This window comes from Xiphophorus maculatus, chromosome 21, assembly GCF_002775205.1.
Source record: "Xiphophorus maculatus strain JP 163 A chromosome 21, X_maculatus-5.0-male, whole genome shotgun sequence".
Classification (NCBI taxonomy): domain Eukaryota; kingdom Metazoa; phylum Chordata; class Actinopteri; order Cyprinodontiformes; family Poeciliidae; genus Xiphophorus; species Xiphophorus maculatus.
In genome coordinates this window covers 23,754,467-23,780,861 of record NC_036463.1, presented here as the reverse complement: position 1 = coordinate 23,780,861, position 26,395 = coordinate 23,754,467, and the positions used below count along the sequence as shown (strand labels likewise).

The following is a 26,395-nucleotide window of genomic DNA, read 5'->3' as shown; positions in this document are numbered from 1 at the left end:
CATTTACACAAATATATTGGTGAACAAGTGGTTTGAATCCCTGCATTTTACTCTTTGCAAAAATAAAACATAAACAAAAGTAAAATAGATTAGACACCCTACACCTGCAATGTTACACTATTATAACCAACAGTAACAAAGGGTATATTTACTCTAGGGATGCACTGATTTCTGGCAGATAAATTTGTTCACCGACATCTACACACAAACAATATCACACTTTAACAAAGTTCAAAGAACATTTTTGAACTGAGAGAAATTCCTGTTGGATACTTTCAGTCCAGTTAAGAGATTTAAAACTTTGTCGCTTGAGATTTTCTCTAATTTCTCTAGAACGTTCATCAAGCAATAATAATAACAAATGAATTGACTTGAAATAAACCTATGTAGCTTGGTAGGCCCAATTAGCATATGGGAATCTTAAAACAATTTAGAAGTATTTATCATTATTATACATTTTTATTTAGCTACAAGACTTCAAATAAAACAATCTTAAAGTTTATCAAGATATAGTTACATTAATCGATATATTTTAAAAACAATTTCAAATAAATGTGTCTTTAAAGCTAAAGCTAACTTCGTGCTAACGCTCTTAAAAGGCTTTTAGCGGCAAAGCGAGGGCGGAAGTACGCTGCAGGGAACCCTCTCGTTGATTCCCGCTGTGAGTCGAGCCAGCTCAGGTTTGTGGCTGTTGTTGCGGCTTGTGTGTGACAGATTCGGGGCTAAAACTCGGCTCTGTCTGCTGTTTACACCGGACTCCCGAGGGAAACCGAACCTGGACTGCCAGAACTGAACACTAACGGTAGAAATGGAGTCTCAGGGCAGAGACGAAATGAAGGGGCCAGTGCTGCACATCGTGGTGGTTGGATTTCACCATAAGAAGGGCTGTCAGGTAGCTACTCAAACCTCCTGCTTCATGCTAACTCCGGCTAACGATCTGTCATTTAAAGCCGCTCTCCTACTAAAATTACCCCCGACGTGTGTAGGAATAATACTCTCACTATGGATACATCTAGATAATATATTGTAAATAATAAGCATGATTTTGGAGTCTTTCATTGGTATGGAGATGAATAATCAGCTGTTTGCTCTTGGATTCACTTACTTTCTATTTCCAACTGAAATATTTTTACAGTTCAGTGTCTCCACCTGATTCCCCCATCCGCTTTACTTTAATCATTTTAAGATTAATTGATTGGTTAGCAAGGTGATTGGCTGCCCAGTCTGTTTTTGTTGCAGTGGTTTAAGTTGCATGTTTATCAAAACTGTGACTGTGAAATACTTCCTGAAAAACAAGATTAGTTCCTTTTTGATTTTATGTCTACTGAAACACACATATCTGCACGTTTAATTTAAAAACATTGTAGCAATCACACAATCTTAATGAAATTCTCCTAATGGTTTGTTGCTTTGTTGTGTTCAGACTTGGACTTCCACAGCATAATAACTGAATAAAAACACCTCATTATCAATGTTTTGAACAAAGATAAATGCATAATTTGATGCAAGTTATTCACTGCATTTAAGAAATAGTAATAAATTGCAGATATTTTGTAACTGAAATATCAGTGTGCGCGTGCAATATTAATCGTTAAATTCCAGGAGTCACAAACTATTGCATTGCATGCAAATAATATATGTTGTAGAGTTCCAGGATTATAGGACAAATAAACATTTTATTATTTAATTTTGAGAAAACAATATAAACCGCAAAAAAGCCACATTTCTCACTTCTTTACTCTCATCATGGTCATTCTCCTTGAGCATTATCACCTTTGTGACTAAGATCTTTATCAGGTAAAAGTCACTGAAAGACACTGCGACTAATTCTTTATTATGGATTCAAGAAATTTGAATGTTTGGGACCAGAAATATAATATCCTTATAGCTACTGCGTTAATGTTGTTGTTACACAGTGTGTTCATAGCTCTTTCTAAAAACACCTAACTCCCTTTAGTAAGCACCCCATGTGAGATTAGGTGCAATTTGGAGGCGTATGCACAGTTTGCAAAGTTGAGATCAGAAACTAACCTAATTACCAAATTCACAGTTATAAAGCATGTGTATTATATAAATGTCCTCTTGCTTTTTAATTTTGTGGGTCAGAAGCTGAAAACTTTGGAAAGCGCTGCTCCAGAGCGCGTTCTGATGGTGGAAGTTACGGTATTTCCTACCTGACTTTCTTCCTTGTGCTGGTGAAGTCTCTGTAGGTCAACCACCATGTTGCATTAGTTGTTGCCAACTTTAGCAGCACAAGTTGCACAGAGTTTGCACATGGGTGGAAATTAGAACAAGGTCAATAATGTCTATTTACATAATTTATTGTTTTTCTCGTTCTACCAAAAACTGGATGACAAAGTCTTCAGTCTGGCTCATTGGTCTCAACTAGGACAGTTTTCATAATTCATTAAATTTTTTGTTTCTGTTGTTTTTGTTTGTTTGTTTTGGATATTTAAAATCTCTTCCAGTTCCAGAGTTAAATGTTCATTAAAATTTAGAGTTTGTGTTCTAAGGCCATTACCATTATATTACTTGAAAAATTGTGTCAAAACAACAATACTATCATTCATCACAATAACGTCTGGGAAAATTTATCAACCAGAAAATTTGTCATTGTGACAAGTCAAGGCGGGGTGCAATTTGGAGGTGTGTGCACCCATTTTAGATGGGTTTAAGTTGCTTTTATCTACCCGTTAAATTGTAGTTTTGTGCCAAATTCTGTGACGTAAGGCAACACTTTTCATGGTTCTAAACGGCAGGAATGGGATTGATTTGATCATGTTGGCTACTTTTATAGAGAATTAAGAGTATTTTCTTGAATGTTTCTCAACTGGGAGATTGGTTTGGGAATGAGCTAGAAAACCTCTGACTTCTCTGCTTAACATGTTTGTTAGTAATCAAAAAAGAGCAATCAAAAAGTCAAATATTTCTGAAACTAGACATGACAAAAACCACTTCCTGGATGGTTTTTAGCATAAAGTGCAACACAACCAGCCTTTTAAAAATAAATTCAATGAATGAAACAACTAACATCATGTTTTTGAGCCACATTTTCAGATTAAATTAATTTCTCAGCCCAGACGTTGTGTGTAGAGACATGTTGTGTCTCCTCCGTCTGCTAATCAGTGAAAGTGGACATGCTGAACATGAGGTATCCGTCCTCTAGTTCCCTATTTAAAATGCATGACATGGTGAACGTACGGCCATAAACCAAACAGTTTGCCTCTGTGTTGTCGCCGCTCTCCATCTGTCTGCATCATGTCGCTCTGCAGCCTCAGGAGCAGCTGCTCTTCACCTTGAAAGATTAAAAAAGAGAGAGAGTTTTTATTTCTCACGTAAAGTTGAGAGCGAGGACAAACTGCTCTGGGTTTATCTGATCAGGGTCAGGGCCTCCTGCTGGGCATCAGACATTTGGGTTTGTGGCCTTCTCTCTCACTGGGTTTGCAGCTAGTGATTATTTTAGTAATCGATTAGTCTGGTGATTAATCAATTAATTGGATAGAAAAAAACAGGCACGTTATGCATATTTTTAATTTAACCACATACGCATTTTTACAATATTTTTTTAAAACATAAAAAAATATAAATGAGCAAACAATATAGTTACTTTTCTTTTTTTGCCTAAAATGCAATAACATAGCATTAATTTAGTGAACACTTGATTATTTGTAGCAAAGGATTTATCTGCAATAAACATTTGTTGATTTTTTTTAAAATTAATAATTGGACAGCAAAAGGTGCTTAAAAGGAAATTTCTTTTACAGAATGTCAATCAGGTGAAGCTAACAATGCCACTTGATGAGTTCAGAATATAACAGATTTACAGATAAATAAGGTTTTTCCTTTTAAATGCAAAATTTGTGTATACTTTGTACAGTTTTGGCTTAATTGCTGCTCTGAATTTCTTGGTTCTTTCAGCAAATATTAATTTTTAGAGTCGGTATACTCAGTTAACGATTAATCAACTACTAAATTAGTTGATGATTAATCACAATTAATTTGATTAATCGATCAAATTAATTTATTTGCAATTTTCTTGATACATTGTCTCTGAAATTATTGCGATGAATGATAATTTTGTCATTTTGAGACCATTTTCAACCAACATTTGAATAATGGCATTAATGCAAGAATAGCCTCTTAAGGCTCAAAAAAGACATTTAACACTGTAACTGGAAAATATTTTAAAAAGCTAAAATAAATGAACAGAACAACAATAATTATAATGGATTATGAAATCTCTGGAAACAGAATTTAAAAAATGATTAATTATTCTTCTTTAGACAGGAAAAACATGCAAAAAGGGCAGGAAAGACTCAAGGAAAAAAAACATTAAATGCAGAAACTAACTACTTCTTACTGGGAGTCAAATGTTTGCAGCATTTTTCAAAATGCCGGCTTTTCAACAATATTATAGGAAAGCATTGTTGTCCAAATGAAAATTGCCCAGCTCTTTTTAATTTATTATCAAGTGATTAATTGATTTATTACATATCGGTCAGGCTCGTGACACCTCAGCCTGGAGGAGTCGCTCCCTGTTTTTCCTGCAGAACTGAGTCATTGTTTGTGGGTGTGTGCTGTGTTCAGGAGCAACAGGTTTTAATTCAGCACTGCAGCTGCAGAGTGAGAGTTTTCTTTGAGCACAATGGAAACCAAACAAGTTTTGTGAAACACAAGACGTTTTAAAGAAGAGGTTTAAGCAGCTAAATCATCTCTGTAGCAGGACTTTAGCATACTGGTAGGACTGAAACGATTAATCGATTATTTAAATAATCGTTAACTAACTTGGTAGTTGATTAATCGTTAACTGAAGTATGCAGACTCAAAAAGGGCATTTGCTGAAAAAAAAAACTGCTCACAGTTGTAATTAAGCCAAGACTATACAAAAATTATATACATTTTGCACTCATGCTTTATCCAAATATGTTTGAGCCAAACTTTGAAAGTTTTAGTTTACTAAAGGAATGTTGTATTATTGCATTTTAGGTAATAAAATGTTTGTTTTCTTATTTAAATAATGAATTTATTTGTATCTTTTAATATATTTGGTTAAATAGAAAATCTGTAGAATGTCAAATGGTGATTTAAAAAACCAATTAATCATCAAAATAATTGACTAATCGTCAAAATAATCGATTAATTGTCAGAATAGTCGTAAGTAATCAGCAGAGAGCGGAGCAATTGTTGCTGCCCATCAATCTGGGAAGGGTTAAAAGGTCAGAAAGATGATGTCTGTATTTGCTCTCGTACAAACCAATATCATCTGGCTGGATTCAACAAAATGATCTGAAAACTGAAGAAATTAAAACTTTCTTCTTGAATGACTGGAAGTAACCAAGCTTTTGCGTCCTGTGCGTCCCCAGGTTGAGTTCTCGTACCCCCCGCTGATGCCAAACGAGGGTCATGACAGCAGCTTGCTGCCGGAGGAGTGGAAGTACCTCCCTTTCCTGGCTCTGCCAGATGGAGCCCACAACTACCAGGAAGGTACGGCGCCGCCAGATCCACAGAGATCTCACACAGGCAGTGAAAAAGCATTCAAATATTGGCTTTCTGAATCATTCTCAGTATTTATGGTTGTTTTTAGTGGAGAATTTAGTTTACGCATACTTCATACTTAATTTTATTTGATGTTATTTGTGTTATTATTGCATCATTGTGCCATTATTGCCATTATATTACTTGAAAATGGTATCAAAACAACAATATTATCATTTATCGCAATAATTTCTGGGACAATTTATCATCCAGCAAAAGGCAGGGTGCGATTTGGAGGCGTGGGTGCTCATTTTTGATGAGTTTAAATTGCTTTTATTTACACTTTACAGTGGAGTTTTGTGCAAAAACTTCACACAGATCAACATAAACACTTAGCATTTTTAGGAATGTATTTTATCCTGTTGGCTGCTTTTTTTTAGAGATTCTCTGGAATGGTTCTTAACTGGGAGATTGGGTTGGGACTGAGCTAGAAAAGGTTTGGCTTCTCTGCTTAAGAAAAAGAGCAGTCAAAATTAATTTGATTACTTTACAACTACATGTGACAAAAACCAAGTTTATTGATTTTTGAGAATGTGTTCTTGTATTATTACGTCATTATATTACTTGAAAATGGCGTCAAGCAACAATATTATTGTTTATAGCAATAATGTCTGGGAAAATATTAATTTTTCTTGAAAGCCTTTTATTTTTAAAGCTTTGTCAAAGCTGCCAGAGTGGCTGTCACTTCCAGCTTTTCCTGCCTGTGAAGGCAAACAGCAGGATCTGAGCCAAAGTTAATATTCAGGCTGGAAAACGTCATGGCTTCATCTACCCGAAACCAAACTTCCTGTCTAATATTTAACTCTTATCTCGACATCTTTCTGGATTCTTATCAGCTGGTTTTTCACAGCATAATAAATCTTTTATGCTTGAGCCGCTCATAAACCAGCCGCGTCTCAGGGAGGCTGCTGGTTTTTGGTTACACAGGACAATGGCTGCTGTGAAGAGACAGAAAACTGACGCTGGTCAACCAGTGATCGCCATGGCAACATTGGAATCCTCCATCTTGTTTTCCAAAGGTTTTAAGGTCTGAAAGTTTAGTTCCTGCTTCAAGATCCCAGGTGATCCAGTTTATCCATCCATCCATCCGTCCGTCTGGACGGACTGGTCAAAATGTACATTTTATAAGAAATTCAGAGATTTTTTCTCTCCTTTAGCTGCAGATCTTCTTGTTGGTTAAATCTCGTGTTTCTGAGTTTTTCTTCTTCTTCTCCTGAGGATTATTCGTCATTTTGCAGAATCCTGTTTTCTGTAAGAGCAGCGATGTTGCCGCTGGCGCCTCTTCTCTGAAATCTTTAATCTGTGTTGATCAACCTTTAAGACGCTCTGCTGTCGCTCTGAGCCACAGAAAATCTCCTCAGAGTTCAGAAACGCTCAGATGGAAATGAGGCTGAACTTTGTGACATTTTGTTTACCAGAGAAGATCTAATGAAAATGTCTTCAGGCAGAACAGGACTCCAAAACCAGTTTAATCAATGTTTACTCCTTATTGATTTACAGTAAAAACCAGATTTGTTCTTAGTTTATAAGGAGAACATGTTATAAAAAACATAAACTGTGTCATTTTATTAGATTCAAGGTTGAATAAAGACGCTATGGCTGAAAAACATACCACAACATAAGAGTTTCATATCAGTCGATATTAGTAATTGTTGATTAGTTTTTTGTTTTAAATATCTGAAATAGTATCAAACTATATTGTTTTGTTATTATTATTTTTAATCAGTTATGAAGCACAGTGGCGAAACCTTAAACTGCTGCTGTGTCAGTTACTCGGCAGGTCGTTGCTAGGTAACCAAAGTTGGGCGGAACTTTCAAACTCCTTCCAGCAGTTTGTTGCTAGGTAACCAAAGAGTGAGTGAGTGAGTGAGTTAGTGTTGATTCCACCAACCTAGCCTACATCTCCCAGAATGCTGTGCAGTTGACTGAATAATCTGTGTATTGAATATTTTATTAAATGTTTTATTTATTGATTATGATCTTGTGTCTATCGTGATATATCCTTTATTGATTTATTGTCCAGTCCTATTATGGCTCCACACCAGGACAGTATGGTCTTGGGGCAGCACAGGCGTTTGAGGTCGGGGGAAATATACAGTTTTGTTTTCACCATGAATAATTTCTCTATTACTTGTTTGCATGTCCAATGAATGGGGAGTGAATGATTCTCCAGTGTTAATTTAAACGTCCCTTTACTCATCTTGTCTCGTCAAAAAAATAACGACCAAATATGAAAAATATCAAAATATTTAGTAAATTACTTTTTTTTTTTTTGGCAGACTGAGCTGTGTTCATCGTTTGAAGGAGTCCACCTTAGCTGCTGTTTGCTGCTTTTACTCTCAAACATGATTTTATATCTTCTTACTATTATTGGTTGTCAAATTTTTAACTTTTTTTTAAACTAGGTTAAGTGGTTTAAAAAAAGTGAATATTGCTGTTATGGTCAATAAGCAATATTTACTGATGCTATTCAAGACTGCGCTGTGTCGCTTTGACTGTCATGTGACCAAATAAATACCACATTACCAACCCACTTCCCTCCTAAAAATACAACAAGGTGAAAATAAACTGTGGTTATTAATATCGAACCAGTTTTGCTTATTGAGCTGATATAGTTAAAAAAAGACTAAAATCAGTCTTTACTTATGTTATTGGTTTCCCAAAAGCAGGAAGTGGACTAAAGAATTCTGGGTAAATACAAGCCAAACAAACGCGCTAGTTTAGCACTAGTGGGAGAAATGGCTAATCGTCAAAATAGAAATCCTACAACCTCTAAAATTTGACACTGCCTCATTTTTGTCTACACTTTGTGAAATAGAAAGTTCTGCTCAGTGGTTTCTTCAGAGGTTTTTGTGTCTTTTCCTTCAGTGGTTCTTGGTGCAGCGCCCCCACAGGCAAGGAGGGGAACAGGTTTTTCAAAGTTTTTGGTTTGTTTGACTTAGTGCGGGAGCTGAAAATGCAACTCTGTTTTAGTTTTGTCCCCAATCGAACCGTGTTTACCTGACCGTCAGGTGTGAAAACACAGCTTGATTTATTTTCTTCCTGTTTTGCAGACACTGTGTATTTTCACCTGCCGCCTCTCAGTGGAGACATGAAGTGCGTCTATGGAGTGTCCTGTTATCGCCAAATAGAAGCAAAGGTTAGTGAAACTCATTTAAATAAAATACTGTAGAGGATTCTTCAGGCTGAACTTTGACCTCATTTATCTAAATGGTGCATGTTGATGGAAACTGTTGGGTTACCTGCTTGTTTTCTTCTTCATGCCGTTCTTCGATGTGGATGTGATTTCAGGCCCTGAAGGTCCGACAGGCGGACGTTACCAGGGAGACGGTCCAGAAGAGCGTCTGTGTCCTCAGTCGAGTGGTGAGTCGCCGTCAGCTTCAGGTTCAGCTCAACAAACCGCGACTTCGCATCGAATCAGACTGAACTTAAATCAATCTGTTCAGCAAACCTGATCTGGGGGAATGGACAGAGGAAAACAGGGGTCAGAGGTCATACCAGGTTTGGAACAAAAACAGATAAATTAATAAGATTAACGGGATTTATTTTTCCGACTTGTCTAAATTAATAAATGAGTTAAAAACTGCATTTCTAAAACAACAAGTTGGACCAACTAGGAAGAGTTTTGCTTTAAAGATACATCCATCCATCCATTTAAACATCCAACCGTTCATTTAAACATCCATCCATCCATTTAAACATCCATCCATCCATTTAAACATCCAACCGTTCATTTAAACATCCAACCTTTCATTTAAACATCTATCCTCCTCATTCATTCATTCATTCATTCATTCATTCATTCATTCATTCATTCATTCATTCATTCATTCATTCATTCCTTAGTTATTTTTTGTGGACCTTTAATTAATTTTTTAAAATAAAACAAAAAAAGCAACAATCCTTTGTCAGACTTTTTAGTTTTATCCTGAACCTGTGGGAATTTTATTGCGTTTATTTTAACTCCTCTGCTGTTCAGGAATAAATCTGGTTTGAATAAAGTCATTTTTTTCTCTCTGGTTTTTCACAGTTTAGCGACGGTTTACTGGCAGCTGCTGCTGATCAGCTGATTACAATCAGTAGATCTCATTAGTCAGGAGGAACCTCAGTGATTTATGGATCTTTGTCCGGGTCGGGGGAAAATCCTCCTCCATGTTTGGGTCATGATGTTTCTGAATCACTGCTGCCTCTCTCTCTCCAGCCTCTCTACGGTTTGCTCCAAGCTAAGCTGCAGCTCATCACACACGCCTACTTTGAGGAGAAAGATTTCTCCCAGATCTCCATCCTGAAGGTGAATTTAAGATACTATATGAGATTCACTTCCTGTTTCCTGTTGTAACCACCCCTGGCTTCCTGTTTAGGATCTGTATGAGCACATGAACGGCTCCCTGAGGGGCTCCGCTCTGGAGGGGTCACAGGTTTATCTCGGTACGCAGACTCCGACCTCCAGAAACGCTTCAGATTATCCTGGAAAACTCCTCATTCATTTGTTTTTTTTCTCCTCAGGTTTATCACCAAGAGATCTCATCCTGCACTTTCAACACAAGGTTGTAACAAAAACATTCACAAGATGCTAAAATCTAAACTTTTTCTAACATTTTTCATCATTTTGCAGGTTCTCATCCTCTTCAAACTCGTTCTGTTGGAGAAGAAGGTGAGAAAAGTAAAATCTTATTCTGTTGTTTTGGTTCTCCACTTGTGATCAAACAGAACTGTCTGTCTGTCTGTCTGCAGGTCCTGTTCTATGTTTCTCCTGTAAACAGGCTGGTTGGAGCGCTGATGACGGTTCTGTCACTTTTTCCGGGTCAGTAACTCCCAGAGGACATCCAAGCCATTTTCACTCCTTCAGTCCAGATAAATAAAACTCGTTTAGAACCATTAATGTTAAAAAACACAAATTATTCATATTGGTGAATATCTACTGAAGGAAATTTGTTCTAATGTTTAAAGAGCCATCATTTTATTCCTATTTATAAGATGTAAAACAGAAGAAAACACGTTTTCTTTTATGGAACCTTAAAAAACAAAAATTATACATTTTCATAAAAATCTACTTTATTTTTATGAAAGAGCATCAGTCACAAAAGTCATGGCGTATGTCGCGAGACCTGTGTCAGATGTCTCAGAAGTTGTGGCACCTGCCAGAAAAGGTGCTGCGTCTTTAACAAAAGGTGCAGCATTTGTCGCAAAAGCCAGTTCCCACCGAAGCCGGAAGCTGCTGCTACTAAGCTGTAGCAGTTCCTGGCAGGTGTGGCAGCTGACCCCTGCCACGATGTGAGCTTACTGTCTCTCTGTCGATGTTTCTGCAGGTATGATCGAACACGGCCTGGTGGATTCGTCGCACTACAAACCAAAGAGCAGCGTGTCAGACGACCTGAGTCTGGTGGAGTGCGGCTTGGGAGCCGAGGAGTTCGTCTCCGTGTCCGTCACCGACATCGCCCACGCCAACATGGAGGCCACCCAGCCGGCTGCAGAGTCCCTGTCGTCGGGGAACAGCGCGGAGGGCGAAAGCAACCACCTCAAACCGCCGTCACGCACCTCTCCAGAGTCTTCAGAGAGCGACTGGGAGACGCTGGACCCCAGCGTGTTGGGGGAACCCAAAGAACCTGCAGCTGGCAGCAGCGGGTCGGATATGCTGGACGCCTTCGACTCCAAACCAGGAACTCCGATCACGGTGCAGCCGCTGGGGGTCAGCGGTCAGGGAGGGGTCATCCAGGGTTTAGTGTCGGGTCTGGAGGAGGATCAGTACGGCCTGCCGCTCCCCATCTTCACTAAGGTAAATAAAACCACCTGTCCTGGTTCTAGAGGGACATATTGTGGTTCCGTATGGCAGGAGTATCAAAAACCAGCAAATTTAAGCCAATGGCAGGCCACAAAATTTATTCAATTAAAAAATAACATATTTTTGGTTTGAGATTAACCTGCTAAACAAAAGAAAAGCATTTTTATTCAATGTCTTTATAGATCCAAAACATAAAAGTCAGTTCAGACTTCAGCCTCATTACAGAAAAACAGATAATTTCCAATTTTTTCTATTTTGTTGTCCAACTTTCTAGCATTCTTGACTCGTGATTTGACTCCCGCGGATCACAAATTGCCCTCGGGCCACATTTTGATGAGCCCTGGTCTACGGGCTACAAAACATGTCAATTACAACTTTTTGCATAAAATTATTCATAGATAATGAGATTTCAGTTGGGTCGGTTCATTTCAGAATGAGCTGTTTTTTGTCACTTTAAATCCAAATAAGCCCACCAAACTCAACGTTTACACTCACACATAAAAATGGCTGCAAACAGATGCGCAGTTATACAACCGTTTATCTCTGATAAGCAGAAGTGGAGCCTCCTGCACAACCAACAAGAATACAGCGTGTGGTTTCTGGAGGGTAATTCAACAACAAAACACTTTTTACGGCATTTAAACCAGCTGACCGAACGGGGTGGGGCTCTACTTGGGTTGCTAGGTAACCGAATGCGACTTTTCAGACATGAAAAAACATTAACTTGTTGCCAAAACACCCTTGGGTGGGGTATAGAAGCCGTTGAGAGCAAAATGGAAGTTCAAAAACAAACAAAATGGGAATTTTTAATAATGGGTTCCTTGCTTTGCGGTTTATTTTCTTTTTGCTTGTGTTGTGCCAGGGTTACCTGTGCCTGCCTTATATGGCTCTGCAGCAGCATCACCTCTTGTCGGACGTCACAGTTCGAGGCTTCGTTGCCGGGGCGACCAACATCCTTTTCCGCCAGCAGAGGCACCTCAGTGACGCCATTGTTGAAGTGAATCCTGCTCATTTACGCTTCCTCTGTTTAATCAGAAAAGCAGGCGCATTAATCTGAACGTCTTTGCTTCTGCAGGTGGAGGAAGCTCGGATCCAGATCCAGGACCCAGAACTACGAAAGATCCTGAGCCTGACGACAGCTGACCTGCGCTTCGCAGATTACCTGGTGAAACACGTGACGGAGAACAGAGACGACGTGTTCCTGGACGGGACGGGCTGGGAGGGAGGAGACGAGTGGATCAGAGCCCAGTTCACCCTCTACCTGCACTCCTTACTCTCCTCTGCGCTACAGCAAGGTGGGAAATCTGCAGAACATCCTGTGATGTCATGATTTCGTCCCAGCCTGACTCCTTCTCCTCTTTCTGTCAGATAATGAGAGGCTGCTGGCCGATTATGGGGTGCCGTTCATTGGAGCGTGGAAAAACACCCACAACTTCCGGGTTTGGTTCAGTAACAAACATCCCGGCATGACGGCGATCACTCCAGGGTAGGTGGACCGACCCGGCGACCTCATATTGCACCGCAGGAAGAGAAATAAAGATGTTTTAACTAATTGCAAATATGTTTTATAAATTATGGAGGTGCAAATGGAGGGAATTGCTAACTAAGATGTTATTTGTGCTAACCCTAAAGCATGTGCAATAAACACTAGTTCTGCTAATGCTAAAGTGCTAATAATATACATAGTTTCTGCTAATGCTATAGCACTATCGGTAAACATTTGTTTGGCTAACACTAAAGTTAGCAGAATGAATATTTAGCAGAAGCTAATACTAAAGGAAGTGTTGTGTAAACAATCATTTCAAAATAAGAGCATGAATATAAACATCTAACTACTTTATCAATATTGAAACTTCAGCACAGATGCTGAATTTTATTAAGCTAAAAGTTTAAAACTCAGCCTTTATTTATCCAAACGAAACAAAAAACCTCAATGGAAGCTAAGTGCGCTAACATCAGTGTTAGCAAAAGCACTAAATGAAAAGTTGGATATGCTATTAGACAATTAGCAGTAGCCTGTCCACTACTGGAGACATTCAAAGAAACTGAACTGGAATCCTGGAAAACAAGAGAAATCTTTTGGTGTTTTTATTTAAATTATTAGGGAAAAAAAACATTGACTTGCTGTTATTTTTAATACTAGTTTGATTAAAAATTTTAAAATGTAAATTTTTAGAATATTTAGAATATTGCTTCTTGCATTAAAATGATTTTTATTAGATTAGATTATTAATCCCTCAGGAACGTTTCTCTAGTAAATCCAGTTCACCTGCAGTAGCAGCAACAAAAAACAAGGAACAACTTTGTAGGAAATCTAGGATACGGAAACTTAAATAAAGTACGTATATCAGATAAATATATTATTTCTAAAGTTACTCTCAGTGTGTTGCGGTAAGGATGAGGCAGGGTGAAGTTAACTGGATGTCGTTCTGTTGCAGCCACCCGTTCCAGGGCCAGTACAGCGTAGGAGACGTGAAACTGCGGCTCTCACAGTGAGTTTAATTTTATTCTCCTGCTTTCAGCGTCTAATGTGGCAAATCTTTAAATTAGACTTTACAAACCCAGCTGTAGATCTGTCTCTAGTCTTCAAACATTAACTCAAAACTAGGAATCTGCTGCCCTCTAGTGGCCAAAAGAAGAAACAATTCACTGATCCCTCACATCAAGAGGAAGTTTTACATCACGGATCATTTTCAGAAGTTTCTCTGTAACTTTTGCTGCTTCTTTTAACATCAGTGACAACTTGAGGTGATATCTTTGGTGGATGAGGCTTTTTATTTCATCAGAGAGGGAAGCACTATCATTTTTATTGACAGAAAGCCTTTAGTTTCTGTTAATTCTTGGTCCATCCTGCATGAACTGTACATTTAACATTTCCCCAAAGAGGCTCAGTAATGACGAGATCAGAAGACGGATGATTGGATTTTATTTTCTGTATTTTCTGATAACTTGCTGCATTCACTTTGCGATCACTTTTGACCAACTTTCTTAGTAGCTAAGATATCTCCAAATTAGGTCTGAAAGGATCAATTAGATTAATTTAGTAATTGATTAATCATTAACTGGAGCACACAGACTCAAAGTGTTTAAAATATATATATAGAAATATTTCTGTAAAAATTTTCCACCCAGAACTCCTCATCTGGCAGTTTTAGCTTCATCTGGTTCAAATTCTGTAATAAAAAACATTTAGCACTTTTTCCTGTACAATTATTAATCGCTCAATCAAATATAATAATTTTTGATTGTTATCATCTCTATGCTGTATAGATAATCCTGCAAACAATTTATTATTTATTATTGCATTTTAGACAGCAACATTTCAATTGTTGTTTTCAGTATAGCATAATTAAGGCTTAAGTGGTTAAACAAAAAATCTGCAGAATGTAGCACATTTTTTATTTGACTAATCAATTAATCGACAGAATAATCCAGTACTAAAATAGTTGTTGGATACAATAATTATTAAACTTAAAATGTGTAATGTCAGTAGATATAAGCAAAACAAAACCAAAAGTCTCCAGTCTCTCCCACCTCCCAGTTTGATTTTCCTTCAACCATTTCTGCCCGTTTGGAAATGGAGATCCAACTCTGTGAAGCTCTTTTAGTTTTATGTGATCGTATAAGGAGTTAAAAACAGAATAAATCAGAAACAGTGAGCCTGACACTGTGAACGCCTGATGAATACTGCATGCAGCCTAATGTCTGTGCAGGTCGGGGGCCGGAGTCATTAAAAATGAGCCAGCTTCATTCTGAAAAAACGAGCCGGAGCCTCCGACTCCTTCGGCCCTCGGCTCTGCTTTCATTCCAGGAAGCGTGGCGCGCCACAGGTAGAGTTACCCTCCAAACGAGGAGGAGCAAATCGGACTCGACTCGCTGACTGCGGCTCTCGCCTTACCTGCAGGTGTTCGGTGTCACAGCGGCTGTGAAATCTCTCGTAAAGCTTCAGTAAACAAACAAGCTGCAGAGGGTCGGCTCGGCTCACAGCGTCCAGTTAAAGCATCAAGTAAAATAAAACCATGTTTAGGTGCATACAGTCAGAAATACATTGTAAACACACAAAATCTTACCAACTGTCTGGTTTCTAGTGCAAACATCTTAGTTCACTTGAAGTAATAAAAAGTCCTCAAATGTAGGAGCTTGTTTTAAGTCAATAATTCCTTAATACTGAAGAAAAATTACTGATTTCACTTGCAGAATATTTCGCCTATTAGTGGAACTTTAGTTTAATTAATGTTTTTTTTATATTAAGAAATTATCCTCAATCCCACCAACATGCCTTCTACTGAGGAAGCTGAGCCTGGGGACTCTGGGTTGGGCTCTCCAATCTCTGGGGGCGAGGTCGCCGAGGTGGTTGAGAAGCTCCTCGGTGGCAGGGCCCCGGGGGTGGATGAGATCCGCCCGGAGTTCCTTAAGGCTCTGGATGTTGTAGGGTTGTGTTGGCTGACGCGACTCTGCAATATCGCATGGACATCGGGGGCAGTTCCCCTGGATTGGCAGACTGGAGTGGTGGTCCCCCTGTTCAAAAAGGGGGACCGGAGGGTGTGCTCCAATTATAGAGGGGTCACACTCTTAAGCCTCCCTGGCAAGGTCTATTCAGGGGTCCTGGAGAGGAAGATCCGTCGGATAGTCGAACCTCGGATTCAGGAAGAGCAGTGTGGTTTTCGTCCTGGTCGTGGAACGCTGGACCAGCTCTACACCCTCAGCAGGGTCCTGGAGGGTGCATGGGAGTTCGCCCAACCAGTCTACATGTGTTTTGTGGACTTGGAGAAGGCGTTCGACCGTGTCCCTCGGGGAGCCCTGTGGGGGGTTCTCCGGGAGTATGGGGTACCGGGCCCTTTGATACGGGCTGTCAGGTCCCTGTATGACCGATGTCAGAGTCTGGTCCGCATTGCCGGCAGTAAGTCGGGCTCGTTTCCGGTGAGAGTTGGACTCCGCCAGGGCTGCCCTTTGTCACCGATTCTGTTCATCACTTTTATGGACAGAATTTCTAGGTGCAGCCAAGGTGTTGAGGGGATCCGATTTGGTGGCCTTAGGATCTCATCTCTGCTTTTTGCAGACGATGTGGTCCTTCTGGCTTCATCGGGTCGTGATCTGCAGCTCTCGCTGGAGCGGTTCGCAGCCGAGTGTGAAGCGGCCGGGATGGGGATCAGTGCCTCCAAATCCGAGGCCATGGTCTTGAGCCGGAAAAGGGTAGAGTGCCTTCTCCGGGTCAAGGGGGGTGTCCTGCCCCAAGTGGAGGAGTTTAAGTATCTCGGGATCTTGTTCACGAATGAGGGAAGAAGGGAGCGGGAGATCGACAGGCGGATTGGCGCAGCGTCTGCTGTCAAGCGGGCGCTGTACCGGTCCGTCGTGGTGAAGAGAGAGCTGACCCAAAAAGCGAAGCTCTCGATTTACCGGTCGATCTACGTTCCCACCCTCATCTATGGTCATGAGCTTTGGGTCATGACCGAAAGAACGAGATCGCGGATACAAGCGGCCGAAATGGGTTTTCTCCGTAGGGTGGCTGGGCTCTCCCTTAGAGATAGGGTGAGAAGCTCAGTCATCCGGGAGGGACTCAGAGTAGAGCCGCTGCTCCTTCACATCGAGAGGAGCCAGTTGAGGCTCGGGCATCTGGTCAGGATGCCTCCTGGATGCCTCCCTGGTGAGGTGTTCCGGGCACGTCCCACCGGGAGGAGGCCCTGGGGAAGACCCAGGACACGCTGGAGGGACTATGTCTCTCGGCTGGCCTGGGAACGCCTCGGGATTCCCCCAGAAGAGCTGGAAGAAGTGGCTGGGGAGAGGGAAGTCTGGGCCTCCCTTCTGAAGCTGCTACCCCCGCGACCCGACCTCGGATAAGCGGAAGAAGATGGATGGATGGATGGATGGAAATTATTTACTTAAAACAAGTTAAAATGATTTACTTAAAATAAAAAAGTAAATATTTACTTACATGTATACTTATAATATTACTAACATATTGCCAAAGTTACTTGGAAATTTATTTTGTCTTATTTCAAGTGTCCTAAGATATTTTCACTAGAAACTATATAAAAATACTTGGTGAGATTTTGTGTTTTTGCACTGTGGTGTGTTTCACTTGAGTTTAATGTGATAGACCAAAGTAGTGGGATCAGTAGATTTTATTATCTGAAAATAAATGGTGACACTTTTCAGATTTTCTATTTAAAAAAAACACATTTCCACTTCCTTCTGCTTTGTGTCGGTCGATCAAAATCCTGATAAAGTAGACCGAAGTTTGATGTTGTTGCATGATTTCATTTATGGGAAAAAACTAATTTAAAGTGTGAATACATTTGCAAGACGTTGCACTGAAACGAAAAAGGGCTGGAGAACACATCCCTGAGGGACGCCACAGCATGGTTTATATGCAATATGGTAATACTCCATGATGTAAAGTGATTCATTTGTTCTTTTTGTATCTAAATGAATATTTCATTCTCTGCTTCCATCAAACATTATTAATTTCCAGTTCCTGTTTTTGAATATTTTCCACACTCGTCCTTTTTCCCTGCCTCAGTAAACGCAGAGTTATTTTCCTGATACCTGGACCTGGATGACAGACGAAGGGGGGAATCGGGGTCGGGGTGATGAATCCCACTGTCAGGAAAGTAAAAAACGCCCGGCTCGTCGCTGGATCTAAAAAATAAAAAAGGAGGCAGACAGTGGGAAGCTACGGTTGATGATGGTGTGGAAGCCCTGGGGGCAAAAACAAAGCTTGTTCCTGGACAAAGAGCAGCTGGTGGCAGAGACGTTTTAGGAGGCGAGTCACGTGACGAGCCAAAGTGCTGCCGGCCAATCGCATCTTTCTTTATTGCAGCACATAGGATGTTTATCTGGGTCAGCCCAGGAGACAGAAAGTGGACACAGAAGCAACCTATTTTTCTCCAGAAACACACTTTAGGGCTAAAGGTCGGAATTATGACATCATCCTGCAGTAAAGGAGTTGAGGTGCCGCGTTTAGCCGAAGGTTTGGCTGAGGTCAGCTCGCATTTTCAAAAATCAATCTGTTTCATTGATTTAATTCAAAAAGTCAAACTGATGAGACATTATTTCAGTCAGAGTGAAAGGTTAAGCAGAAAATGTCAATGCTGCCTTTTCCGAGTTCAAGCATATTAATGGAAAGTTGAGTGGAAGGAAGAAGCGTGTTCCTGTTCATTTTAATTCGCGTACTGTTAACAAAAGCACAAAATTCAATTACTCATAACAATTGTAATAATCAAGATAAAAAAACTTTTTTTTTTAGAATAAGCATTTTAATGGAAGGTTTAGTGGAAGGAAAAAGTATGGCAGATGCATTGCACTTGTTAATTTTAATGATGCTTACGGTTAATGAAAAGTCAAAATTCTACTTCTCTGAAAATGAGAAAAGCAAAAAAAAATATTTTTTTGTAAAATAAGCATATTAATATAAAGTTGAGTGGAAGGAAAAAGTGTGCTGGTAGGTTATAGCTAATAAAAGTACACAATTCTGTTTTTCAGAAAATTAGAATATTTCACAACACCAATAAAAGCTTAGTGGAAGGAAAAAGTGTGTTGATGTGTTGCTTTGGTTCATTTTAATTATGGCTTACAGCTAATGACAGCAGAAGATTTTGTTATTCAGAAACTCTGAATATTCCACAAAACCATTATTTTTTTTATTTTTATTTACTAATGTAAAGTTAAGTGGAAGGAAAAAGTATGCACTGTTCCAAATCTTCAACAGAATAAAGCAGTATTCAGTAGCTGCATTTCTGTCTAGTTTGCTTGGGAAACATGTAAACATTTCGTCATCCTGAAGACGACAAAGTTTTTTGTTTTCTAATTTCTGATTCTGTGTTTTTCTTTCTGCAGTTCGGTGCAGAACAGCGAGCGAGGGAAAAAAATCGGAAATGCCATGATCACGACCAGCCGCAGCGTCGTCCAAACCGGGAAGGCAGTGGGTAGGAAAACCTCCAAACGTCCCACAAGAAGCTCCATTGAAAGAAAAGCGTTTCTGATGGAATTATTATTTTTTATCAGGTCAGTCGGTGGGCGGAGCCTTAACGAGCGCCAAGTCTGCGATGTCGTCCTGGTTCTCCACGCTGGCTCAGCCTTCACCTTTGACCCCATCCTCAGGTCCAGAACCGGCCTCCGAGGTGAAGCCATGACAGTTAGCATCCAAACGTCCCGCGGCGACTCTTTCCGTCTCCTAGCAACGACAGCGGACAAGGCCGCCATAGATAGAAAAAACGAGTAAATCTCCGCCAAATTTTTCAGAAATTTTGAGATTAATCTCAGAAATTCTGTAGAAAGAGAAGTGACTTTCAATGGTCAAAAATTTACTAGAAATAAATGTGAAATATTTAGATTGATATCAGAAATATCTAGTAAAAAGTTTGAAAAATTTAAACTTTTTTAGAAAACTTAAAATTTGAAATTAATTTCTGAAAAGTTCTAGAAAAAAACAAGAACATTTCTGAGCTCCAAAAGTAAAAGGAAATTGCTGGGGGGAAAAAATCACAAATTTCGAGATTAATCTCAGAATTTTTCTGGAAAGAACTTGAAAATGTCTTTGTTTAAAAAGTCAAAAATCTTTTAGAAAAAAATTCACAACTTTCAGAAATTTTCTAGAAAAATTTCTGGGTTTGAAAAGAAAAGCATTTCCTAGAAAAAACTCAAATTTTGAGATTAATTTCAGAAATGTCCTAGAAAAAACTTGGAAGTTTGAGTTTAAAAAGTAGAAAATTTCCAAGAAAAATATGACATTTTGATACTAATCCCAGAAATGTTCAAAAACAAGGAAATTGTTTTCCTTTCTATCTTTTCCTAAAAAAAAAACCCAGGACATTTCTTTGTTTATAAAGTCAAAAATCTTCTAAAAAAATTGACATTAGTTTCACAAATTTCCTAGAGAAACGTTTGAAATTTCTGGCTTTCAAAAGAAAAACATTTTCAAGAAAAAATTAAATTTTGAGATTAGTCTTGAAAATTTCTGAGCTTCAAAAGTAAAAAAGTTGCTAGGAAAGATCACATTTTTAGCTACCTCTGAGAAATTCTGTAGAAAAAGAATTACATTTCTGAATTTCAAAAGTTAAAAATGTTCTAGAAAAAATTTACATTTTGACGTTATTAGAAATTTTTTGGGAAAAACTTTGATATTTATGAGTTTGGAAAATCTGAAATTTCCAAGAGAAAATCACAATTTTTAGATTAATCACCAAAGTTTCTTGAAAATTTCAAAAGTAAAAAATGTTTAACTTTTGGAGCTCAGGAAATTAATTGTTTTTTCTAGAAATTTTCTGAGATTAATCAAAAGAATTTCAGTTTTTTTTTGGGTGAAAATTCACTCCTTTTTTCTGCCTGCAATGGCCCTGATGCACCGTCTGTGAAGACTTGGCATCAGTGGACGGATTACGGATGTGAGCATAAAAACAATCACTTTTCCTCAAATTCAAATGGGAATCTAAAGGATAAACCTGGATTCTGGGCTTCCTGCAGCCCAGGCGTCACTTGGATGCGCCTGCAGGCGGTAAATTTACTCTGCAGCCCAAAATCACTGAGGTGGAACCTGCTTTCATAAAAACCTGATCATCTAAGAGGCTTTTTGGAGTTTAACAGTCTCAGTGCTGCAGTCCGTGTTGCTGTGTTCACTCTTCGTACTTTACAGTTTGTCAACATTTTGCTGGAAAAGTTATTTAAAATGCCTTGGTCTTGGGATTTTACTCAGTAGCTTTAGCAACTCCTACAAAATTGGAAAAATTCAATTTGAAACTGATTTTTGTTTCATCAATGACTTTGTTGTGACACTGTGGTTGTTTTAATTATGTGAAATTTAATCAACTTTCAGTCATTGAAGTGCAACAGAAACTTGTGTGTTTACAATAAATTGATTATTTTTACTAAATTGGAAGAAAAAGGACAAAAATTCAGGTTTATCAATGGTATGTCAGTAAATTCAAAAAATAAAATGCTTATTTGAACACTAAGTTCAGGGTTTATTTTTTTTATTTGATCGTTTGTATATCATAATTAACGAAGGGATTAAACTATTTTTAGCTGATATGGTGTGTTTAGATTTACACATAAATGCACATATTTACAAAAGAATTACCTCAATTTACTCAGAAACCAGTTCTAATCAGAACTTAACCGATAAATTCAATGATGTCGATGTTCCTAAAATCATTAGGTCGTAGATTTTGCTAGCATTAGATGCTAGCTAAACTGCTAACTGCTTTAGTATTTTATTATATATATTTTTTATGTAATAGATTCTCATTATAAACTTCTTAAAAGGGTCTTATTTGCTCAAAATTTATTTCAGCTAACTTGCGGTAAATTTCTACCAAATTTCAGCTCTTTATTTTTTAAACTTTGAAATCAATTATGAAAAAAATTGCGCATCAAATACATTTATAAGTGTATTTGTTTCATTAATAAAATTATTAGCTACACATTTGTTTATAGGTAGTAAAAGCTGACAGCAAAGCTAACAGTTTTGGTAGGATAAGTAGCTTTATAGATTCTAACTGAACAAACATTTGATTCAAAACAAAAATTATCTCAAAGTATAAAAAATATGCAAAAATGTAAAAGTTGATACTTTTTAGCAATTTAAGCTAATTCAGTTAGGATTAGTCTGCCAGCTAAAATGCTAAATGTCTTAGCTACCTTAACAAAACATTTGAAACATGTGGTAAGTAACTTTCAAACTTTCCACATAATTAGAGCCTAAAAACTTTAATTACAGTCAGTCTAACTCAGAAACTGGTCCTGCAGCCAGAGGATCTTTTATTTTATTTAATTTTATTTTATTTTAAACACAAAGTTTGTGTTGATGACGATTTGTTTGGCTTTTGGTAGACTTTATACACACTACACTGTTACCAGCACTACTAATAAGGAAGTGGTTGAAAATAGCTACCATTTATGTTTTAGGGAAGCCTTATGATAAATTTGCTAATTATTATTTTGTAGATTTTTATATTTTCTGTTTTTTTTGTTGTTATTTTTTACCTACAATTCCTTTATATATGTATTTTTTGCCAGACTCTTGTATTTAAAGTTGCATTTATGTATTTTTGAAACTAAAATATTTAGCAGTTTACTAAGTTTAACCAGTCAGCAGGTCAATAATTTAAACCATATTAACACTCAATAAAACAAAAACATAGTTTAAAAACCATGCTAAAATTAAACCTCAGCATTTTTTGAGTGTTTCTTGGCATCACAAACGGATTAAAGGGATTATTTTTATAAATTATGCTGCGTTAATAAGTTAAATAGACTTATTTACAGTGAACATTGATGCTGAAACAACCGCAGTGCTGCTACAGAAATCATTGAGAAAAAAACATCCTCTGTTGGTAACATTTCCCAGACCTTTTTCTACTTTTAAATGAATATATATTTGGAGAACTATATTTACTAAGACCTAAAATAGCCTGAAGACTTATTTATTGATGTGTAGCGTGTTATATCAAAAAGAAATATATCCATTTTGGGTCATTAAAACACTGGAACAAGTGGACCACTGTGTCTATTTGCACAAAGCAGCCATTATTCTGTCTGTGGATCTTTACCTTGTAACTGTAGGTTCTGAGGTGCGTTCAGGATCGTTTCCCTCCATGCTGCAAACTGTCGTCCAGTGAGCATGATCGACCAGTACGTTGTTTTTCCACATAGTTGTTTGATTTTAAATGTTTTCGATTATTTGTGCTGTTTTTCTTTTTTTAATCTGATATCTTTTCATTTTGTATTTAAACTGAATGAATGTATTGTAAGCTGAAATATTTTTCTGGAAGAGAAGGAAGTGACGAACCATTTTGCTGTATTAAAAATAAATAAAAGTTGCATTTTTATTTTCCTGGCCTTTTGGTCTTGAAATAATAACCTGGTTCATAAAGTTAACTAAAACCAACAAAATAATTAAAACTTAAATTGAGAAAACATGATTAAAATCTGTAATTAATGGGAAAAAACTATAATTAAAGCTGCAAGCAGCCTCGGGCGGCCCTCGCAGCAAGCGCCGCTCCGGCCTATTGGCCACCGCGGGGGTTCCAGCCACCGCAGAAGGTCTCGCACGATTTCCAGAGCCGCAGCCAACTCCCGACCGCAGAAGCTCCGCCGCAGTTTTCAGCACCGCCGCCCGCTAGCCACCGCAGAAGCTGTCGCGCATTTTCCCCGCCCGTCCACCAGGCGACACGCGTGAATGCGTTCGGCAGCGCTCCCCGACGACTGTCAAAAAATGTGGCGCAGATCGGTCGATGCGTCGAGGAGATACAACCCATGTATTAACTTAGGGGGCGCAGTGGAGCCAAATTACATTTCAAACCCGTTGGGCTCTTTAGAGGTGAACAAAGGTCATACAGATCCAGTTTGGCGCCAATCGGATGATCTATGCCTGAATAAGAGCCAAACGTATGCATATGGCGAGGGACTGATATTCGCCATTTGGCCACGCCCACACGGTTCAGCCAGCAGCGAGCATTGACAGAGTTTATCATCCGAATCATCGTGATTAGGTCAAGAGAGCCATAAACGGAGCTTTCCAAGGAAAAAAATGGCACTTCCTGTTGTGAGGGGGCGGGGCTTAGATGACGTCATAATGTGATGACGTAGGATCGACGGGCATACCACCAGGATTACTCAGGCAAAGTTTGATGCAGCTCGGTCAAAATATGTGGAATGTAGAGGCAAACGTATACGAACGGCTTTGCCGCCATTGAAAACACTTGGGACTTTAAAGCAAGCGAGATCAACTTCCTATCTGTCATCCAACACAGAATCAACTTGATTAGGTCAAGAGAGCCATAAACAGAGCTTTCCAAGGAAAAAAACGGCACTTCCGGTTCCGAGGGGGCGGGGCTTAGATGACGTCATAATGTGATGACTTAGGATTGACGGGCAAGCCACCAGGATCACTCAGGCCAAGTTTGATGCAGCTCGGTCAAAATATGTGGAATGTAGAGGCAAACGTATACGAACGGCGTTGCCGCCATTGAAAACTCTTGGCACTTTAAAGCAAGCGAGACCAACTTCCTATCTGTCATCCAACACAGAATCAACTTGATTAGGTCAAGAGAGCCATAAACAGAGCTTTCCAAGGAAAAAAATGGCACTTCCTGTTGTGAGGGGGCGGGGCTTAGATGACGTCATAATGTGATGACTTAGGATTGACGGGCAAGCCTCCAGGATCACTCAGGCCAAGTTTGATGCAGCTCGGTCGAAACATGTGGAATCTAGAAGCAAACGTATGGCATCGGCGTTACAGGTCACTTCGCCACGCCGCCACGCCCAGCTGCTATCTCAAAGCCGGTCGGGGTTGGAATCCTCAACACACCAACATGTCTTCTGTGTCTGGACACAGTTTCATGTTGATTAGGTCAAAGGGCTAAGAGAGCGACCGTTCACAGTAAAACATGACACTTCCTGTTCTCAGGGGGCGTGGCCTAAGTGATGTCATCATTTGACCATATGGTATTGTAAGTCACCTGATGTCGATCAATCACTGAAAGTTTGGTCCCTCTATGTGCTTTTGTATAGGAAATATAAGAGTTTCGTGTTTCATGGCGAGTAGGTGAACTTTGACCCCTGCTAACCCCCCTTCAACATGCTTCAAAACTCACCAATTTGATAACTTTAAATCAAACATGCCTTATGATCAGACTGACCAAGTTTGAAGTCGATCAATCGAAATCCCTAGGAGGAGTTCGATCAAATACGAAGGCTGTAAACGTCAAAATCGAGGTAAAAAATGGACGTTCAATACAAAATGGCCGACTTCCTGTGATAGTTGGCTTATAACATTAAATGTAAGTTCTGAGTCTTTTGGTGAGCTCTACATGTGTACCAAATTTCATGTCTCTACGATGAAGTACGTTCATACCATTGTGTCAACAGAAAATTGCTAGTTGCTGCCGTTCAGCAATTTTTTTTGCGATTTTTGCGACAACCTTAAAATTCAAAATTTTTAACTGAACTGCAAGGTGAGTTTATAAAACTAAAACATACTGAAATTCTAGATTTAATATCCTTTGTTTTTGTGTTTATAAATCTATTTTTTAGCCTTTTGAACTGATCTTGCTTTATTTTGTTTTCACACACAAGCAGTTTGTCAGCAAATTACAGCACTATATAATCCTGCTGGCAGATATTTTTTAGAAAATTATTTTTATTAATTAAATTATTTATTTAATTTATTTTTAAAATTAATCTATTTGTAGATTCATTTTTTTAAATTAATCTATAATTAAATTCAATGTGAGCATTTTTATCACTATAATTTATGAAAATACCTTGTATGTAAGGTATATGAGTTTAAATATGTGGGTCTGAAATGGTTAAAATGTTAAAAATTGAAGTATGAACAAACCAAACACCAGAGGCCATTTGCAGAACGTTTTTGGTATATTTTTTAATAAATTAACGTTCATCCAAAATACAGTGCCAAAGGAAAAATGATGCAGCCAAACATGCTAGTAAGGTTTGTCATGAAGCACCTGTGCTCATGTTGTAAAGATGTTTTAGAAGGAAGACCCCCACCCACCATTTTACCCAGCTCTCTCCTCTCTCAGCCAATCAGCAGCAAGATTTCTCAGTACTCATCCAGAAAAAATGTAATCTGATAAGAAGATGAAGATCTACAGACAATCACACTACAGTAATGTCGGGTATTAAATAATAATAATAATAATAAAAAGAAAGACACTAATACAAAATAGACCTGGTTATGCCCACCCGTCCCTTTCACACTAAAACAGCCGTTTTAAACATATGAAAAATATAGTTTTTATACATTTATATAATTCAGCAGCTTAGAAATAAAAAAAATGCATGAGCCCAGAACCTGTTTGTTTTTTTTTTTTTTACTGCGAGTGGAGTTTTGTTTGTTGCAGAGAAAGAAACAGAGACTGAGGTGTGAACTGCTGGTTGTGTGGAAGACCTGTGTGCAGCAGACGTGACGCAATAAGGGGGCGGGGTCGGTTGGAGGGAGAGGGCGGAGCCTCAAGCGGCGGAGGCGGGGCTACGAGTGGCTGGACCTGCAGCCACCCCGTCTTTAATCAAACTTCTTCCACCTGCCGCTCGGTCCTCCGGAAACGACCCGCTCCGTCT

General features: G+C 38.8%; 1 protein-coding gene across 1 annotated transcript; it reads left to right on the top strand.

Annotated features, from left to right (window-relative positions):
- The first annotated feature begins 662 nt into the window (after positions 1–662).
- On the top strand, positions 663–19,699 carry avl9 (AVL9 cell migration associated). The gene is made up of 16 exons (XM_005810770.3): positions 663–892; positions 5,364–5,484; positions 8,589–8,674; positions 8,827–8,898; positions 9,737–9,826; positions 9,897–9,963; positions 10,042–10,082; positions 10,151–10,189; positions 10,270–10,339; positions 10,845–11,311; positions 12,180–12,314; positions 12,393–12,612; positions 12,686–12,803; positions 13,756–13,809; positions 19,154–19,242; positions 19,322–19,699. The coding sequence occupies exons 1-16, from the start codon at positions 809–811 to the stop codon at positions 19,447–19,449; spliced, it is 1,881 nt and encodes a 626-aa protein (XP_005810827.1). The 5' UTR covers positions 663–808; the 3' UTR covers positions 19,450–19,699.
- Positions 19,700–26,395: the final 6,696 nt, after the last annotated feature.

Bases quoted from the DNA above. Each gene is read 5' to 3' on its own strand.
- avl9 (XM_005810770.3), top strand. From the start codon at position 809: ATGGAGTCTCAGGGCAGAGACGAAATGAAGGGGCCAGTGCTGCACATC. The intron at 893-5,363 runs GTAGCTACTCAA...GTGCGTCCCCAG, and splicing joins ACCATAAGAAGGGCTGTCAG to GTTGAGTTCTCGTACCCCCC. The intron at 12,613-12,685 runs GTGGGAAATCTG...TCTTTCTGTCAG, and splicing joins CTCCTCTGCGCTACAGCAAG to ATAATGAGAGGCTGCTGGCC.